Below are 20,850 nucleotides of genomic sequence, written 5' to 3' on the forward strand. Positions count from 1 at the left end.
GCTTGGAGCCTGACACGGGGCTAAATCCCATGACCATGAGATCACGACGTGGGCCAAAATCAGAGTCGGACGCTCAACCAACTGAGCCACCCAGGCACCCTTCTCTTAACTTTTCTAAATCAGATGCTATAATAATGTAAAAAGAGGCTTCAGTTCTAAACACAGCAATATAGATATGAACTTGTAGATGTTCTTATTCATGCCATAATATGAATTCGTAAAAGATCAAATATTATCCCCTGATTCATTTGTAAGAACCCATTCTCTTGTGATAGCTTTACACGTGAAATCCATGAGAAACATATGCTAAGGTGACTGGAGAATGTGCCCACTGATCAACTAATGGCACCTAACTGCTCTTCTCTAGTGTGGGTTCCTTGTGTCTTTGTAGAAAGGTCACGAAGATGACCAACATTTAGAATGAGTGAAGAGTGGCACAGAGGAGGGCCCAGCTCTGCACAACACCATGTTCCATTATGGAGGTGAAAATGGCACCATTATCGTCATCCCAGAATCTTTGGTATAAGAACGCAGAAATGCAAACCTACACCTGTCAGCGTGTGATCGATTCAAAAATCCTTAAACTACAATAAATTAATTTGTGCTTTTTTGCAAACGACATGTTAGAATTATTTGGGAGTTTTTAAGTATGATGTTTTGAAGTTGTACAGTTGTAGTTTGCTATGCCTATAAATGTATTTACTTTAATATCTCTTTAATATTGACCACATATTTTTGAAAGCTTTGACACTTTCAAGAGGTTGAGCCTTTATCGTCTGATATTTCTAAAAGCTTACCACTCCTTGGTAAAACGAGGTGCCTTGTATTGAAGCCAATAATCCCAGTACATACTCTATCAATCCCGTGGGGTTGTTTTGAGGGTCAAATAACATAATGCACGTAAAAGTAAGGGTATTTCGTAGAGTTAACACCATCTGCACCATGCTATTGACAGCTTCTGGTGGCGGTGTTCTCCTGAAGACTTTGCAAAGCTAAACCTCTTGCAGAACAATTGCTTCAACTTCTAAAGACACAAATGTATCTGCATTTTGTTGTTATCGTCTCATACAGAATAATAAAAAGTGAGCTGGGTACACACTTCTTTTTCCTATTATTGTACGAAGGTTTGTTTTGAAGAAATTGGCTGCTTTGATCTCAGGAGAGGAATTCCTTCTGCTTGATGTCGTCCAGATTTCTGATGAGATCAAATAAATGCGATTTAAATACAGTTTAACTTGCATTAAATATCAGTTAAAAGAATCTCCTCTCCTATCCTAGTTTACTAACTGGTTTGGGCTACAGGAGGAAAAAAAAAGTCTCTAACTTATAAGTCTCTCTTACTAATCTTGAATCAGTGTCTAAAAAATAAGTGACTCGACAGACAGGATCCCTCCCAATAAAACTGGCTTGAAAACTGTCTTGAGGTTAGAAACAGGGGCAATTGCTTGCAACCAGTGCAGTGTAATACAGAGATTCAAAATATGGTTTAACACATGATAGATTGCATTTGAGATAAGTGCCCCTACATTCTTAGACCGAGAGCTCACATAACTAGTAAGCAAACCAACTGAGGAAGTTCCTAATGGTCTAAAGCACCTGAACTTATCCAGGCCTCCTGCAATGCATTAACTCCCATTAGAGCAAGCCAAATGCCTGGACACCAGAGGGTCACCTCTTATACTCTCATAGCTTCCTAGATTTTATGATTATGTGTTTGTAAGGCCTTTAAAAGAAAAAAAGTTTATTTATTTATTTTGAGAGAGAGAGCAAGCACACTCGGGGGAGGGGCAGAGAGCAAGATGGACAGAGGACCCTACGCAAGGCTGCCAAGAGATGTCATGACCTGTGAAATCATGACCTGGGCCCAAATCAAGAATCGGATGCTTAACCAACTGAGCTACCCAGGTGGCCCAGACCTTTTTTTATTAATGCCATGACCCTGCTAGGGTATGAGCTCCATGACATGTTTGTTTTACAGTCCCTGGCCCATAATAAGTGCCCAAGGAACAGGTTTGGGCCTAAGGTGATGCCAAAAATTAAGTTAAATCAAGTTAAGTAGGATTCAAATGCAATAATTTAGAAATTATTTAGAAATAATTTAGAAATATTTAGAAACTATTTAGAAATAATTTAGAAAACAAAGGTCAATGCAAAGAAGAAAAAAGCCACAATGAATTAAATACCAGCACTTTAAATAAAGACAGAATCAATATTCCTGATTTTTTCCTCTGCCTTAGGCTCTAATATGGCTCCGCATGGCATTGCCGATAAATATTTGTTAGCTCACTGCCGTTTTAATATCAGAAGTTTCCTTAAAGCAAGCCATGCAGTGGGCAGCACCGAAACCAACCAACCAACCACAAAAAGTCTCACTGAGAAATAAGGCAGAAAGCTTTATGTTCATACCAAGATGCCCTCTAGGATGCTACTTTAGATTTTTTCCAGGCCATGGAAGAAAGGTGAGGGTGTTTCTGATTCATTAGCAAGTAAGGGATGTGAGATAACACTCAGGCATGAGTGAAAATTTTATTGCTACCTGTTCTTCACCTGCTTTTCAAACATGAAGATACAGTTGAAGCTCACGATCAAGTGACTTTACCTACAGAAGATGACAGAATGCAGGTGTTCCTTATCTTAAATATGTTGTGAGTAGTTTGCTCAATTCATAAACTGCTTCTTGGAAGAAACCTGGACATCCTTGACGGGGTGGGGGAGGGTGGTAAATTTAAGTAGCCCACCAACCACCACACCTCTGGTTTCCACCACTCATCCCCGAATCCCAGTTAGCGTCACAAGGTGCTGACCAGGTCTCTCCTCATACGAGGATGGAAGAGAAATGACTTATGGGAGAAATGCATATAATTTTTACTATAGGATTAGCAGAATCAAAACAACAGCGGCTAAAGGGTAGCAATTAATCAAAAAGAGAAAGAAAGAGTCTTGTAAACCATGCCATAATTCTGTAAGTTCACTTGCCCCTCCTTCCCAAAGAAAGGTGTCATACAACTGTCGCACAACTTTTGCTAGAAAGTACTTTTCAAAAACTGGGTGACGTAGGTTGAGCGTGGGCCAGACTACAAGCTGCCAAGACTCAGGTCATCCCTTTTTCACAATTCCTTTCTTTCAATATCTGCCTCTCTGATCCTAGTATTATCTCTCAGTTGAACAATGAATGTGTGCCCTTGGAATTCTGACATGTAAAGTCCAGATCAAAGGGCATAGAGAACTTACTGGCACGGTACGGAAAAGGCTGCGGTACTGAGGATCCCAGTTTCTACCATCTCAATAGCTTGCTTCATTTCCAGCTTCTTGTACAAAGAGACAATGCTTGACTTGGGCTGGTTCTTTCGGATTAGGATTTTCCGTAAATATCTGTGATCAAACTTCTTAAACCTAAAAACAAAGACCAACGGTTTGACAATCTTTGATCTCTGTATGTGTTATGGAAGTATATATTTTTCTTAAAACAGACTAACTGTATTCTGAACTCGAGGACAGGGCTGAGAATTCAGTCTTTGGACACATTAAAAAAATCATAGAATATATATATATATATATGTATATATATATATATATATTTTTTTTTTTTAAGTAAAGGAAGAATAGCCTACTGGCCTGAATACATTGAAAATCAACTAAACAAAAGGAGGGGACAAGCTGCAATCAGGGCAGAAAAGTATGCATAAGTGGGGAGCGGGGGAGGCCCAGCCCAGCCCAGCTCCAATTGTAAAAGAAGAAATGAGGGGTTGAGGCTTTTGAACAAATGTTTCATTCTAATAGCCTCCTAACAGTGGCAGCTGCTCTTACAGTAATACTGGCCTATTCAACCAGAACCCAATAAATTTAAATGGCCTGGTAGTTACAGTAGTTTTGCCCATTATGCTGCAGATCATTTTGAATCCTGACAATTAAGGAGGGGCTGGGGGGAGACCCCACATCTATCCTGACAGTCTGAATGATGGAGAATCTGAATAGGCTAGGCGCTGATGGCCGCCGACTATTGTAGCAAACCTCTGGCTGGCCCATTAGACTGAGCTGCACGTATGCATATGGTGCCTTCAGAGTTGGCCATTTGTTTGGGGTAGACATTGTCAACACTTCCAATCATTTTACATTCAAAGAGTAATTTGTCTGCCTGCTTTATTTTCTGGAGGGGAACATAACTCCCTGAGCTGCTGGCTTATTATCTGGTGATTGGTTTCCTGGCCTGTGAGGCGGATGGATGCTTTATCACTCAAGTCTCCTCCGGGGTTAGCAGGCTGTGATACCTTATGATCTGTGTTTAGCTCGTGCCTGCTCTTGCTCCAAATGGGTCAAACCCTCAGCCTTCTTGTTTTCTCTCTTTCTTCACAAGAGGCTGTTGTTCCTATTTATTGCTCAATCTACCGACATTGCTCGCCACCCATCAGGACTTCTCTGACACTCTTCACACTGAGCTCACCTTGACCTTTACAGTTCAATGCTAGTTGGTGCTGTTGCCCTTGCCTTACTTGCCCCATGGCTTCTCCTGATGTGCCACGGGGTCATTTCCTCTGTGCCTTCCACTTCCTGATTCATACATGCTTCCCTTCCAGCCTCCCTAAAGACTTCTTCCAAATCTCTTCCCCTTCCTTACCTGCTCCGGAGGAATGGAAACTTCTCAGAGTCCTGTCCTCAGCTTCCCCTCTTCACATACATGTCGTTACCTCACCTAGCTATTATTTAATTAAACATTCTTCTATAGTCTATACATTTAACCATGGCATTGTTAGTCCCCTAGACTTGCTATCTGGAAATCTGAAAGTCATTATTATTGCCTCTTTCTTAGCCCTCCTGGTTATGTCCATAGCCAGTCACCATTTCCACCTCAGAAATATTTCAGTGCTCTTTCTGCTAATTCCTCATCCTTATGATTCTGAAAGCTCTATGGTTCATTGAAATCGGAAGAGGTCCTAAAGCCAGACCTGAATTCAATCAAGGTTCCACTGTAGAATAGGTTAGTTGATCTCTTGGAGTTGGTTTCTTTATCTTCAAGGAGAAAAATAGCGCTAACGCAGGAGATTCAGGATGTCAGGTAAGATACCATATATGAAACAGATAGCACAGTACCTGAGGCTTATTTTATGCTTGCAAGATGAAACTCTTACATCCATGTGAACATCCCTTACAGGTCTCCCTCCCCACAGTATCTGTTTCAAACCCAGCTTCCATATCTCTGTTGTTGTTTGCCTCCCCAAAGCCAAGTATGGTCATGTTATTCTCATATTTAAAAGCCTTTTGATCTGACTATTAAAGGTCAAATAGAATTTTATAGGATTAATGGCTCTCTAGGACTCCTTAGCATTGTGCCACAGAAGCGTATCTCTGCCTTTCCAAGCTCTTGTCTTACTATGTTCCTTTTTCGGACTGTGTCCAAACCATGCTATGCTCTTTGTTGCCTTTACATTTGGAAATACTCTGCTGTTACTGCTATTGCTTGGCATGTTTTCCATTCTTCTTTGCCTGTAGAACACCTCATTTATTTTCAAAATGCACTCTTGTTTCTGTATTATAGCAGTTCCGTGCATTTACCTCCGTTATAGTGTTTCTTATACAGATCATCAGTATCTGTTGGAGCTCTTTCTCTCTTTGTTCCCCCAGGATCCTGTCTACCAAATTGTGAGAATCTTGAGTGCATTGGGTGCATCTTACTGCTCTCAATATATGTCTTGGGGTCTAGAAAATTTGGTACCGATTTGGCTAAATAGAATAATATTAAATGATTTTTCACTGGAAGAACTATAGGATTTAAACTTAAAAAATCCATGACCTAGGTTCTAGATTGGTGAACATTCCCATGACTTAAGTTCTATTTTAACACTAGGAGGACTGCTAAAACTATAGTTTTTATCTCATAAAGAAAGCCCACTCAGAATGCAAACTGGTGCAGCCACTGTGGAAAACAGCATGGAGGTTCCTTTAAAAGTTAAAAATAGAACTATGCTCTGATTGCAGAATTGTACTACCTTACCCCCAAAACACAAAAACACTAATTCAAAGGGATACATGCACCCTGGTTTATAGCAGCATTATTTGCAATAGTCAAACTATAGAAGCAGCCCCAGTGTCTATCGAATGATGAATGGATAAAGAAGGTGTGGCATATATACGTGTATATATAATGGAATATTCGTCAGCCATAAAAAAGAAAGAAATCTTTCCATTTGAAACAACATCGATGGAGCTAGAGAGTATAACGCTAAGCGAAATAAAAAAGAGAAAGACAAATATCCTATGATTTCACTCATATGTGGAATTTAAGAAACAAAACAAATGAGCAAAGGAAAAAAAAAAGAGAAAGAGAGACAAACCAAGAGACTCTTAACTATAGAGAACTAACAGATGGTTACCAGAGAGGTGGGAGGGGGGGATGGGCGAAATTGGTGATGGTCATTAAAGAGTATACTTGTTGTGATGAGCACAGGGTATTATTGTATGGAAGTGTTGAAATCACTATATTGTGCACCTGAAACTAATAATAACACTGTATGCTAACTAACTGGAATTAAAATTAAAAAGTAGATTAACCACACACACACACACATACATACACACACACACACACACATACACACACACACACACACACACACACACACTAAATAAATAAATAAATAAATAAATAAATAATAAAATAAAATGTAAAAAGCCCACCCATAAGCTCCCAGTTTCTAACGTAGGTGCCACTACTCCTTGACAGCCAGAACTTTCAAGGTCTAGTTTCTCTTGGAATCACCAACATTAATATGTTGGCATCCCTAGAAAGAAGACATCTACCATTCGGTTAATTCAACTACTGCTAACTCCTGCGTTTGCTAAATAGCTATGTTTAACTTACAAACTCTTATCTTCCTTATCCTGAGTGAAATTCTCCTCGGGGCCACAGAAGAAATACGCTGTAGACTAAATCCAGGGAGAGAATGTGTTCTGAAATGTGAGATGGTGGCAGAGGAGAGGGACATTTAACATTCTTACGGAATCATATGTGGAAAGGACCCTTGAAGGTCTTCCTCCACAACCTCCCTCCCCAGGGGAGGACTCTCCTTCCCAGGATCCTGACGATTCACCAAACTCCCTTAATAGCCTTATGAAGTCATGGTTGAGCTTCTCTTCTCACTGGGGAACTTCTTGTTTTAAACTTAGATTCGACTTGTCTCCTTTCAATCTGAAAGTTGTTCTCTAGTCTAGTTCTGACACAGCCTCGGCTAAGTCAGCAGCCCCTTCCCCCTGAGCGCTCTCCTTTTTACAGGCTGGGCATTCCCAGTGCTCCCACCTGCCCCTTCCGTGCCATGGCTCCCAGGCCCTTCATATTCTTGGTCCCGTTCCTCTGGATTCTTTCTAGTCAACTGCTCAGTTTTCAGTGTAACGTTTTGAGGTTCCCCAGGCCACAAATAATCCTTCCTAAGTCAGCGAAACTGTCGGCCTCCTTACTTGTCTCTCACTTGGTAGTGGCTCCAGTGCCCACACACATCTTCAATTCCAGCTTTCAGGTGATCCATCAGCTGCCAAGCCAAATACAGGAAAATGATTGCTAGTGAAACGTTAACCCTAAAAGACACACAAGGAAAGCTAATACACTTTGGAAAACAAAGGAGGCTTTAATTTCCTGGAGTGTAGCCTCTTTTCTATCACCCCATTCATGTAACTGAAACTTATAGTGCCTTCCATGGTAATTCAACTGAGTTTCAGGATTCACAGATCCTGTCGATAAGCTCCTTAATAATGTGCCTAACTTTCAATGAAAACAGGATACCTGCCATTTGCTTTGAATAATATTTTTCTAGAATGATTTAGAAAATGTCTCATTACTGAAATCACATGGATGTCATAACTAATTGTTCCTTTTAATTTCACCGCAAACATTGTCAGTATCCAATTTATAGTTTCTGAAGATATAATTCTACAGATATCTTATAATAATAAAAATAATAATAATAATATATAACAACAAAATTTATCTATCTGCCTCATTTTTACCTGATTATTTTGTCTCAGTATTTATATTTCACCATGCAAGCCAATTGCACTAAATTTGCTTTACCCAAATTGCTTATAGGAATTTCATAAAAAAACGATAATCTCTTCAAAACTTATGAATTAGTCTTTATAATTTAAATTTGCAATCAATGAAATTTATGCTGACTTCTAAAATTTGTTTTGCAAAGTACATTAAAATACTAAATTAATTCTGAAATACTTAATTGATGTATTCTCAACCAATGATTGTAACTTTATTTGAGAAAAAATAAGAAAAGAGGGAATATCTATGTTCTATTGTCTTAGGTATACTATTTAATTTCTAAAAATAATGAACAGAGGGGATAAAGACAGAAACAAAAATCTTCAATCAAGTTAAATCATTTCTTATTTTTAAACACTCACTCCCTATCCCTTCTGTCGAGTATTTTCAAATGGTCTTGAAAATTTTGGGTTTAGATTTGGATGACTTTGGCCATAAAATTCAGGGCTGATTTTGAAAGGCTTCATCAGTTTCTCCAGCGTTAGAACCATGAACTTTCAGGGATAAAAGAAACCTAAAGATTATCTGGGTCAATAATCCCCTAAAAGCCTGAATCTCCTGTTCAGCAGCTATGCCAAGCGTTCCCAGTCATCGTTTGTACACATCCATTTCACCTTTGGGTACGCCATAGCTATTTCCAGAATGCTCTTCATTAACTGAGCTGAAGTCTCTTTCCTTCTGTCTTCCATGTATTCGCTCTCATTTTTATTCCCTGGAGCCATACAAAATGGCATCCCTCCAACATTGTGTTGAACTTAAACCAACAGGTAGAAGCCGTGCCCAACTTCATTTTCATCTTTGTCAGGGTTGAATGTTTTCACTGAAAACTGCCACTAGGCTGTTCCTGCAGAAGTAGTAGAAGCCTTTACCCTTTCGTAATTAAAAATTCCGAAAGAGCAGAGGATCCCATATTCCATTGGAACAATTATTTCAGAAGTACATAGGACAATTCATAATATTAGTCACCATGATAGTTTTTTGAGGTGTCACTTTGGCAAGGCTTGTCCCCAAGTATTATTAACAGTAATCTAGATGTTGGTGTAACAGTATTTAGTAGATATGATTAAAGTCCATAATCAGTTATCTAAAAGTGAGGAAGGGTGGGTCTAATTTGCTCAGTTATAGGGCCTGAAGAGTAGAGCTGAAGTTTCTCCGATAAAGAACATTCACAACTGCATAGCAGTTGTGGCTCATGCCTGAAGGTTCTGGTCTACCCTCCTTGAAGGCTTGTCCTACAGATTCTGGACTTGCCTAGTGAGCCAATTCCTTACAACAAAGCTCTTAACATCTATATCTATATCTATATCTATATCTATGTATATGTGTATGTATATTGATATCTATATCTATATAATCTATCTACATCTACATGTATGTGTATATGTATATGTATATGTATATGTATATGTATATGTATATCTATATCTATATCTATATCTATATCTATATCTATCTCCTACTTGTTCTGCTTCCCTGTTGAAACCGGACAGTAACACCGCTAACTTGGACGAAAAGGGACAGAGAAAAGACAAAATGAAAGGGGATGGTTGGACCTCAACATTCTCATGCAAGAAACAAGCTGATCAAAGGAATGAGCTGAAAACATAGGCTACAGGCTATAGGGTGGAAGCTGAGAACCCAAAGAGTGGAACCCAGATTGGACTTCTAATCTGGTGGAACAGAGGTTATTCCTAGCCCTTGAAACCAAGTGGACTTAGAAATTTGGATATGAATCCTTTTTCCCTTTTATTTCCCCCTTTTTTTGAAAAGGAATATCTATAACCATTACTCTGTGAGTGCTCAACCAGTGTATTTTGGGAGCAGACAACTTGTTTCTCGAGTTCCACAGGTTTGGCATTAAAGAGGAGCTGTGCTTCCGGATGGATTATACCCAGAGGATCACTCCTCTTCCCTCATTTAGATGACTGGGATGCTGGATTTGGGGCTTTTGAACCTGATAAAATTTAGATGAGATTGTGGCCTTTGAGTTGACACTATAATGGGTTGAGACTTTGGGGATGTCAGGATAGAGTTCATGTATTTTGCATGTGGAATAGATGTGAATCTTTGAGGGGCAGCAGATGTGATAGGCAGAATAATGGTTCCCAAAGATGTCCATGTTCTAATCCCCAGAACCTGTGAATATGTTAGTTTATATGCAAAGAAAAATTAAGATAGTAGGTGGATTAAGGGTTGCTAACCTTAAGACAGAAAGAATATCCTAAATTATCCACATGGGCCTAATATAATCATAAAGGTCTTTAATGTGGGTATGGGAGGCAGAAAAGTCAGTATCAGAGTGATGCAGCATGAAAAAAGACCTGACCGGCCATTGCTAGCTTTGAAGATGGAAGGAGTCCACAAACCAAGGAATTCTAGAAGCTTCTAGAAGCTGGAAGATGCAAGAAAACAGATTCTTGCCTAAGACCTCCAGAAAGACATGCAGCCCTGCAACATCTTGATTTTAGCCTACTGAGACCATTTTGAACTTGTGATCTCCAGAACTATAAGATAATAACTTTGTGGGTTTTTTTTAAGCCACTAAATTTATGGTAATTTCCTACAGCAGCAATCAGAAACTAGCACAAGCAAGGAAAGAGGCTATGTTCAGCGACATGGACACACAAAACTGCACCAAAGCTCTAGATTACTCCTACCAGTGGCAAAGGAAAACATCCTATTAACTTGCTAATTATGATAGAAAACTTACACGAATATGAAGCTCTTCGTTGATGGATTCTTTTTTATTGGTCTTTTTAACATCCAGGTACCTGACCAGTGGGCCAATTGTAATTCCCTAGATCACAAATGGCAAAATAAACAATATTATTGTAGTGAAGATTCTCATTAAAGAGAGCAAATCTATTAGCAAAACTATTAGAGCTTCTAATGTTCATCTTTGTTTTGTACTACCTGCTACTAGATAAATGCTCTACTGTTTACTTTAATTCTTATTTAATTAGTTCTGATTTAATTTTTTCAGTGAAGCAATAAAAAAAAGCAATGAAAATGGGCATTGCTTTAAAACAGGAATTTAGTGCCATCCCTTAAAATAACCTCTCGCTAGTTTACTCAGAGATATCTCCACCTAAAACAAAAACTTGTACTATCTAGTACTAATTGGAATCTTATTTCCAGCAAAATACAGTAGAATAACTATCATTTGCCTGTTACCCAGGAATACTTTGATCAATATGTTTTATTGATTAAAAAGAAACATATTTTAGAGGTTAAAAGATGAACAAACATGATCTAGAAATATTTAAGAATTTAGCTGGAGTAATTGAGCACACGTTGAAAAATCAGAGTGTCCCTTTTTTGGGACACTATACTATTACTATACTAATTTAATGCATAATCCTGAAAGAATCTACTTATTTCAAATATGAAAGAAGTCTACCAACCTGAATAAATACAGTAAAATATATAACTACAAGAGTAGCAGTGACAAACATTTTCTTCCTAGGAAAAAGAGACAGAGGCAGCAAAAATGCAAGTGAAAAACTTCCAGCTCCTCGGACACCACTGTAGAAAATTATGCACTGGTCCTTGATGGAGAAGGGGAAAGTCCGAAACTGGTTACTGACATAGAAGAGAGCAAATACGCCTAGAAAGGGAGAAATATATATTAGAGCAGAAGGTTATGAATACGTAGATATTCAGTACTAGGGAACCCAAGTCTTGCACGTGCGCCCACAAAACAAGGCAACCTAATTCCATCATACCCATGACTGTCCATCCCAAATAGAATATCTTACAAAAGTTTTCACTTTTTGAGTAGTTGTGAACAATAGTGCTTCAGATTGTTACTTTCCTACCTTGTGTGTGTGTGTGTGTGTGTGTGTGTGTTTAACGAAATAAAATCTTGATACTTTCTCATATAAGAAATATCATATATTTTCTAATCTATACTCATAGATTTTGCTCTGCCTTTCAAAACTAGGTAAAGCAAGGGTATTGCTTTGGGGAAAGAAACATTTTTATCATCTTGTGTTCTCAATGAGTAACCAAAGGAGGTGTATAATTTTAAACATAAGAGGACTCTCTTAGTGATTGTGGTCTCTTCCGGGTAAGCAAAACTTTTGTGGTTGGTTTGGTTCTTCCTGAGGTTCAGTGCAAACAAGAAAGTTGGCAAGGGCTCAAAGGGGGGTTCTCACTGTCATTAAGTGGAAGGTGGAGGATGGCAGAGCTTGTTTAAAACACAGAGGTGTTTTCTACCACACTGACTTTCCATCCCCTTGTGGCCACATGTCCTAGCTTCCCACCAACACAGCGCTTCCTGGTGGGAAAGGTCCCTTCACTAAAGCTCTGGCTAAAGAGGAGGTTTTACTGTGGAACAAAGCTCTTGGCATCCTCCCATGACTTCTAATCACACATGCCTCACAGCAAGCAAAACTTTTTGAATTTTTTAAAAAATTCATTTATTATTTGAGAGAGAGAATGAGCAGGGGAAGGGCTGGGGAGGGGGGCAGGGGCGAAGGGGAGAGAGAGAATCCCAAGCAGCCTCCTTGCTGTCAGCATGGAGCCCAACGGGGGCTCAATCTCACGAACCCTGAGATTATGACCAGAGCCGAAATCAAGAGTCAGACGCTTAAGTGACTGAGCCACCCAGGTGCCCCACAGCAAGCAACCTGTGATACCCAGCACTTGGACAGTGTGAGAGACAGTAGAATTTAACATCTTTCACTGTGTTTTGTTTGTCCGAGCTCCTCCACAGACTTACTAGTCATGTGACCTTGGCTAAGGTTCTTATCTTTTGATGTGCTGAGTGCCTTTATCTGCTCAATGGAGGTAATGGTAGTATTCCTCTCAGAAGATAGATGGAAGATTTAGATAAATTTACTATCTGTAAACCATAGAAAACAGGGACTTACAATGTTATAAGCCTTCCTGAGTGTGAACTACTATTAGCCACAAGGAGTCAGGCTGGGATGCTGGGAGGGGGAACTAGGTTCTGACAGCTGGCTTTGTCCCTCACTATGTCATGGCCAAGTCAGCCATTCTCTCGATGACTCTTCCACCAGCTAGAACATGAAGGAATTGGGTTGGATTGTCACCAACGGCCAACAATATTGAGGTATCCATAATATGAACACTCTCTCAGATGGTTTATATTCCTGTAGGCTGGGCTGAAGCTTGGTGGTGTTACTTCTCTTGACATTAGAGAGTATTAGAGTATTAGAACTGAAGGGAACTCAAGAAATTTGTTCATGCCTACTATTTTGTGGCTGAGGAGGAAGATTTGGAGCAGTTAAATGTCCATCCAAGGTCAAATAGCTAGTTAGTAACAGTGCCATGATTTGATTTGAAATTATAAGTTTACCTAATTACATAACATAGTTTTCTTAATTCTTTCTCCCCTGGCACCCTAACAGGCATATATATTCAGAGTAAGTTTTATGACTATTTTAATATTTCTGCATTCTTGTTATTCTTTCCTAGATTCTAAAACCCACTTGGGATTAATTTAAAATTGATATGTTCAAGGTAAGTTCTCAGTCATTTCCCATAATTTATCTTTCATTATAATTGGTTTGAAAATGTTAGTCAAAGTCAATTAAGAAAATGCTTCAAATCCTGGTCAAAATCATTTTAAAATCAAACTGCTTCTAATCAAAAGGCAGCACATATAATGTGGTCCCATACTTAATGTTCTTGCTAGCCCCAAAACATGAATGTTCAAGGTAAATAAGTAGCCTTTGGTCAAGATATCTCATTTTGGGGGGCACCTGGGTGGCTCAGTTGGTTAAGCATCTCACTTTGGCTCAGGTCATTATCTCATGGGTGGTGAGTTCGAGCCCCACATCAGGCTCCACACTGACAGCACAGAGACTGCTTGGGATTCTCTCCCTCCCCCTTTTTCTCTGCCTCTCCCCACTCATGCTTTCTTTCTCTCTCAAAATAAATAAATAAACTTAAAAAAAGATATCTCATTTTTTTAAATTAGGCATATTTCATAGGGGTGATGCCAGTTACATGATAGAGTTGCCTTCATTAGTTAAAGTAAGCACTTTAAAATTTTTTTTTTCAACGTTTTTTATTTATTTTTGGGACAGAGAGAGACAAAGCATGAACAGGGGAGGGGCAGAGAGAGAGAGAGGGAGACACAGAATCGGAAACAGGCTCCAGGCTCCGAGCCATCAGCCCAGAGCGTGACGCGGGGCTCGAACTCACGGACCGCGAGATCGTGACCTGGCTGAAGTCGGACGCTTAACCGACTGCGCCACCCAGGCGCCCCAAGTAAGCACTTTTAAAAATAAAGATTTACTTTCTGATCCTTGCGTTTTTCTACATCAAACACAACCTTCAACCAAAACCACCTGTATTATTTAGGGGAAGGTTTCCTAACAGTACCTGCCTTCCATAAAATACACTTAGTGAGATCTCACTTTTCCTGTAATAAAAGTGTAAATGCTCACAGTTTATAATCTATATCTGATTGAAGGTGCAAGAGGGGAAAATTGACAAAGCAGTGAAGAGCAAGGGAGAAATTCATTGAGTTATATTTAAACGTGTAGATGTGAAAGTTCTCTCCTCAAATAAGCAAGAAAAACAAACTCCTTGCTCCAGCCTTGCTGCAGTGCACAACCTTATCAGCCACTAATTGCTCTAAACTGATTGAGGGAGCAAACAGACACCATTCCAGGTCCCTACAAGGTGCCTATACTCCCTTAACCAGTAAAACCAGTTCGCTTCACCTCACTCCTTAGGCCATTCATTACACTGCATAAAGGAAGAAGAGAAATAAACAAAAAGCAGCAGGCAGGAGCCCCTTGGGGGCCCTATTGCCTCTTACTAATGGCTCTCCAGATCTGGCAGAAGACCAGGGTGAAACAGATGAAGGCCCAGTTCCACTCGTGGTTCTTTCCAACGGTGGATACGCCCATGAAGATGAAGATCAGGGTCTCGCTGACGCTGCTCAGCATCTTCATGAAATACTTGATGGTCGTGTAGGACGTCTGAGACACGTTTTCCTCTACATACTTCTTCATTGTTACCGCGCAGGCCGTGATCCTGCAGAAGGAGCAGAGTCTTAGGAGCAGCCACAAGATTTTGCCCCTCCACGAATAACTCCCTACTGGTAATGCCACAGATACACTCTTCCCGTTTTTACCCAGAGAAAGCATCTTCTCCATTCCCCTTTCTGGGTGCATTTTCCCCATGGGGTTTTCTTTCTTACTCTTCTCCCTCCCCAAGGGGCTTGCGCAAGTGAGGGGTGTTGGGGAAGGTGGGCGTGGCACGACTTCCTCACGAGAACACGGCATCAACCATGCACCAACCCGAAGCAGAACTGTTTCTGGTATAAGAAATGATCCAGCGAGGCTCTCGTTTCCTCCACCTGAGCAACGTTTCTTACAAGAATTTAATGAGAAATTTTTCATTTAAAATGTTTTTGTTCTAGAGCCACTAAGAAGTCCGGGGTGGGCGGCAGTTGGGGGCGGGAGAGGAGATACAACTTTGCCTTGTCTAAGTAGTAGGTGGGACAATAGTGAATCTAGATTTTACACTATTATATTTAATTGAAATAGATATTTCTATACACTAAAATTAAATATTTCTGCCTGAGTAGCTGGGTATGAGGATAATGCCATAGAGAAAACAACATGACCAGATGTGGCGAGCCAAGTTAAGAAGCCTCATTCCGAGATCTACGGAAGGATAAACATTTACAAATATTTTCATTAGGAAAAAGAAATCTGGACTTCTGGTCTTATCCCATCTACCTAGTTTCATTCCACACTGATAAGTCCTGGAGCTGTGGTGTGATTTAAGGGAAATAGCAGAAGGCAGAGCTCAGGAATGACAGTCCTTCGTGGCATGCTTCCCTCTACCCTTTAAAATAATGAATTTTTCAAGGAAAAAAAATAAAGAACTATTGAAATAAGACTTTAACCTTGAACTTCTAGTTCTTCCCTGGATCAGCTCTTCTGAGCCTTTGAAATTGACCTTATAATTGCCATGCTCTGCTATGCTAAGGTAATTCAGGAAAAGAGCAAGTACAAATGCTCAGAGAACACATTTGTTTGGCAAAGGACCTGAATCCAATTGTACAAAAGCTAAAAAAGCCTGAATCCAGCAATACCTTTAAGGATTGGTGCCCAAAGCCCTGCCTTTTCAGATGCAAGTGCACACAATGTGGTCCTAAATTCTCTTTTATTGCTGTGAGAGTTGGTCCTTGGTTTATACTCACGCCAGGATGCCAGAGAGGTAGAGTGTCTCGGCGGCTAAGTAAGACAGGTAGCTGAACATGAAGACGATGAGTGGTTCGATTGCAGAGATATTCTGAGTGAAACGTGTGATAAACGCAGAAATGAACCCAAAAATGACGCCAAAAAAGACTCCCCCAACCCCCACAATAACGAATCGGGCACATCCAGCCAAAATGTCGACAGGCTCGATGTCTTCAAATTTATGCATCTTTGTGAAGGCAATTAATATATTGTATAAGACCTAGGCAAAAAGAAAATTAAAGAAAAGAAACAAATTAGAAATGAGAAATACTTGACACAGATTCTTAACTTCGTGTCTACTTAAATAACACATAGCAATGAGTTACACAGCCATGAATATTAACAGGGCTAAAAGTTAACTTTTAAATGTATTCCAAATAATTTAAATGTATTCGGTGACACTGGATAATTGTCTAACACAGCTTTCAATCACTGAACACCCACTCTGTGCCAGTCTCTTGGCTCAACACTCTGTGTCAGTTACCAGTTTATTCCCTCCCCGCTCCGAGGGCACCTTTCTATACGGGCTCTGTTACAAACAATGGAATTCCTTCAGCAAAATTTCTTTCTCCTTTCAAGAGAGCACCATGTCACAGGTTTCTCAGTAGAGGGCGCTGAAGGGACCCTGCGGGAGGTAGGAGCTTCCAGCAACTTCCGGTGGGAGGGGCAAGAGTCCATCATGTGACTGGGAGGACTTCCTGTGGGTCCTGTCGGGGCCAAAGGGCATGGAAGCGGCTCCTCTGTCATCTTACGCCGCTGGCTGAAGACAATCTGGCGTGGCCCTCCTGCGGCATGGCTGTGGTCACGGGTCCGTGTGAGCAGCCCTCTGTCTGTAAACCCTCTCCCGTTTCCCTGTCCACACAGACTGCTCCTCTGACCTCCCTGTGCCCTGGCCTGAGCCCAGCTCGCACTGCATGCCGTGCACCACCCACTGCTGATGCCTGCTCCCTGCCTGCCCTCCTGATGGTGACTTGTTGTTTGCCCAGCAGCTCCATACCACCTCCTCTGGCAAAACCAGCCAGCTTCTCTGCTGCCCAGTGGCCCATCCACACCTTCCCCGGTGAGAACTGAACCCCTTCCGAGTCTGTCCTTCTTTAGGGGAGCCATCTCTCAGTCCTAGCATGCCAGGGAGCGTCCCCTTATATCTTACAGCTATTCCTTTATTGGAGTTAACAATTTGGAGGATTCAGTGAGATATTAAAATCTCTGTCTAACCTACTGTGTGGTTTCTATTTCTCAGTCGCCCCTCACCTGCTACACTTTCCGTATATGGTGTCTCACTGAATCCTCCAAAGGACTTGAGCCCCCATGTGATACACGCTTCCAATTTGCCTGCTAGGTCTCTACTCACGTCAACACTTATTTGAAATCACAGTGATCTAGGGATCACTAATTCATGTACTTGACAGCCCAGAAGTTAGACTGAGCTTCTGAAAAGAGGTGGCTGCCACACAGTTAATGAAACACACAGAACAGGTAAAGTAAGATCTCTGCAGAAAACGAAGGCCTTTGAGACTATCAGGCCCTGAAGAGTCCTGATAAACCATAGCACCTACCTATACTAGAAAAAAAAATATATATATATACGTGTATATATATATATATATATATATACACGTATATATATACATATATATATATATATATATATATATATGTATATGTATATCAGAGCAGGAGCAGAAGCTATAACTCCAGGAAACAGGGTCAGTGATTATATTCTGTGTGCAGAATCACAGGAGTGGGCAGTCCCTCAGTCTATATCCCATTCATTTCCCCAGCTCACACTCTGTTCTAGCCTGACCTCTGGAATGATCCCCCACTCTGCAAATTGCGAGACTTGCCTAAGCCTGTGCCTTCCGCTTCACTCTGACCTGTTCATCCCCCCAATTGGTCTTGGTCTGTCCTTACTGAAACACTCAGTGTCCTTCAAGATTCCCCGACAGCTTTTGCATTCTGGCTTTGGCTTCACCCACAGGGCTTACCAGAACTCCTGGCTGCTTTGTGTACACGCTGACCCCCTGCCCATGGTCTTCAATCTGCCATTCCTTCCCCAGCCCTTTTCCCAGTCCCGGCCCTTCCAGGTCTGCTTTGCCCCCCACCCCAGTGACATCACCTTTATGATAAAAGATTGTTGTTATCTGACAGAGATGGGCAATGAAGAAGCCTAAGCTGGCTTCTTGTTAGGTTCACAATCATAAGCCATCAAGGTATATTTAAAGCAAAGCCCCATTTCATCTTATTTGCATTTTTTTTTCTAAGGAGTGCCTCACATTTGTTTGAGTGAGGTCATTCTCCAGTAGCAGAAACAGAACGAGCGGCTGGACTATAGCGAGTATCTCTGTCCATGGGCACCCTAGGGTCACCATGTAAACTGTTAATACATTTTGTTGTCCATTTCTGTGTGGAGATAAAACATCTTATCCAGATTTACTTGACGGTATATGTCAATTATATCTCAATAAAGTTGGAAGGAGAAAGAAAAAAAATGGGATCGACAAACAGGTTTTTTTTTCAATTTTTTTTTTTAACATTTATTTATTTTTGAGACAGAGAGAGACAGAGCATGAACAGGGGAGGGGCAGAGAGAGAGGGAGACACAGAAGCTGAAACAGGCTCCAGGCTCTGAGCTGTCAGTACAGAGCCCGACACGGGGCTCGAACTCACCGACCGTGAGATCATGACCTGAGCTGAAGTCAGACGCTTAACCAACCAAGCCACCCAGGCACCCCGACAAACAGGTTTTAAATTTCGGTTGATATATCTGAAAACTTTTGCAGCAGAATTGTTTAAAAATGTGTGGCCTGGGGGCGCCTGGGTGGCGCAATCGGTTAAGCGTCCAACTTCAGCCAGGTCACGATCTCGCGGTCCGTGAGTTCGAGCCCTGCGTCAGGCTCTGGGCTGATGGCTCAGAGCCTGGAGCCTGTTTCTGATTCTGTGTCTCCCTCTCTCTCTGCCCCTCCCCCATTCATGCTCTGTCTCTCTCTGTCCCAAAAATAAATAAACGTTGAAAAAAAAAATGTGTGGCCTGTGGGGCACCTGGGTGGCTCAGTTGGTTAAGCATCCGACTCAGTTTTTGGCTCAGGTCATGATTTCACGGTTCGTGGGTTTCGGCCCTGAGTCGGGCTCTGCAATGGCAGCACAGAGCCTGCTTGGGATTCTCTCTCTCTCCCTCTCTCTCTGCCCCTCCCCTGTTTGCATACATGCTCTCTCTTTCAAAATGGTGTAGACACTATTCTTCTCTGGAGTCCAGTTGTTAACAAGTAATTTCTCCTACTTTTATACTTAAGTCTATTTCTTGAGATAAGAGGTAGGAGTTGGGGCAGGAGCCAGTGACACCTGGGGTAGGGTGGGTCCTTATGCCCATATCATGTCCTTTCCTGGCAGTCTATAAAATGTACCATTGTACTACATCTTTGAATGATGAATTGGTGTTCTTTATCTAAGAAGAGTTTATTCCATTCTTTCAAGTTTTACATATTTAGCTGATTACTGCGATAACTATGGGCATTCCACAGAACACCACACAACTTGCTTATGCTGTAACCAGTACTTAAATACTGTTCTCTGGATGCTGCCCATCCCCCCTTCCAGGTCCCCTCCACTGGCAAAAAAAAACCACACACAGGGTGCACCTCATTGGGCCAAGTGTGGAGAGATTCCTTCCTACAATGATACCTCAGATCTTGCTTCCTGCCTACTTCTCTTGGAAATCCATTCCATTCTTCCTTAACCTGGTTTGGATCCTTGGGTGCCAAATATAGCTGTTCACTGGGAAAATGCTCTTGTCTGGCCCTACTTTTTCCCTATAGAATCTCTGGACTTGAATTTCCTTTCTGAACCACAGACTGTATATTACCTTCTTTAAGATAAGAGGGTTTTGCTACAAGATATTGCAGGAGTGGTGACTTTACACATTTAGTCTTTGTATACTGAGTTATGAAGAAGGAGAGTTAAACAGAAAAAAAATCAATTCAAAAGATAATAAATGGAAAAAACCCACAAGTAGTTCTCTGTTTTTTCTGGAAATTTGTGAGTTGAAAGCTGAAAGTCATTTGTTGTTTTGGGGTTTTCCTAATAATGGGTCTTAAAATATGATGGTACTTTTGTGTATAAGGAATTCTCATGCACTCTGCCATTTTACAGCCTCCAATTTTGTTCCATTTAATCTTCCCTTAAAGATCCTTTTGGACCCTTTTTTTTTTTTTTTTTTTTGACTCTTTTATACTGCCCTGATGTTACGGAAATGACAATGGGTTGTGTGGTTTCCTGTTCCTGCATGGCCCTCACAGCTGTGAGCACTTACCTTTAAATAGAAATTTCAGCCTCGACATCCTCTAGCCCTGGGAACAATAATACCTTTAATAAAGAGAATTTCAAGAAGAAAACAATATTATCCAGTACAGAATGGCTTTTGGCTTTGGAATGTGAGTTGGCAGAGAGGACAGTCCTCAAAGTAGCTCTGTCATCACTAATCCTCACATAGGGTGCTAGATATAGCACTAATGGACTTCGTTGAATGGGGACAAGGGACACGAGGAGGGTGTGCAGTGTCCCCTCTGCTCACAGGTTCACAGGCAC

The 20,850-nt window shown here is 40.9% G+C and overlaps 1 protein-coding gene across 1 annotated transcript in view; it reads right to left on the bottom strand.

Annotated features, from left to right (window-relative positions):
• The window catches only part of SLC9A4 (solute carrier family 9 member A4), a 67,035-nt gene that overhangs the window by 16,512 nt on the left and 29,673 nt on the right, over positions 1 to 20,850 (bottom strand). Inside the window, exons 3-8 of the mRNA XM_043603056.1 lie at positions 16,230 to 16,489; positions 14,835 to 15,052; positions 11,443 to 11,645; positions 10,749 to 10,835; positions 7,450 to 7,520; positions 3,232 to 3,393 (exon numbers count right to left, since the gene is read on the bottom strand). Coding sequence (XP_043458991.1) covers positions 3,232 to 3,393; positions 7,450 to 7,520; positions 10,749 to 10,835; positions 11,443 to 11,645; positions 14,835 to 15,052; positions 16,230 to 16,489 — 1,001 coding nt within the window. The remainder of the gene's footprint in view (positions 1 to 3,231; positions 3,394 to 7,449; positions 7,521 to 10,748; positions 10,836 to 11,442; positions 11,646 to 14,834; positions 15,053 to 16,229; positions 16,490 to 20,850) is intronic.

Source organism: Prionailurus bengalensis, chromosome A3 (assembly GCF_016509475.1).
Source record: "Prionailurus bengalensis isolate Pbe53 chromosome A3, Fcat_Pben_1.1_paternal_pri, whole genome shotgun sequence".
NCBI lineage: Eukaryota > Metazoa > Chordata > Mammalia > Carnivora > Felidae > Prionailurus > Prionailurus bengalensis.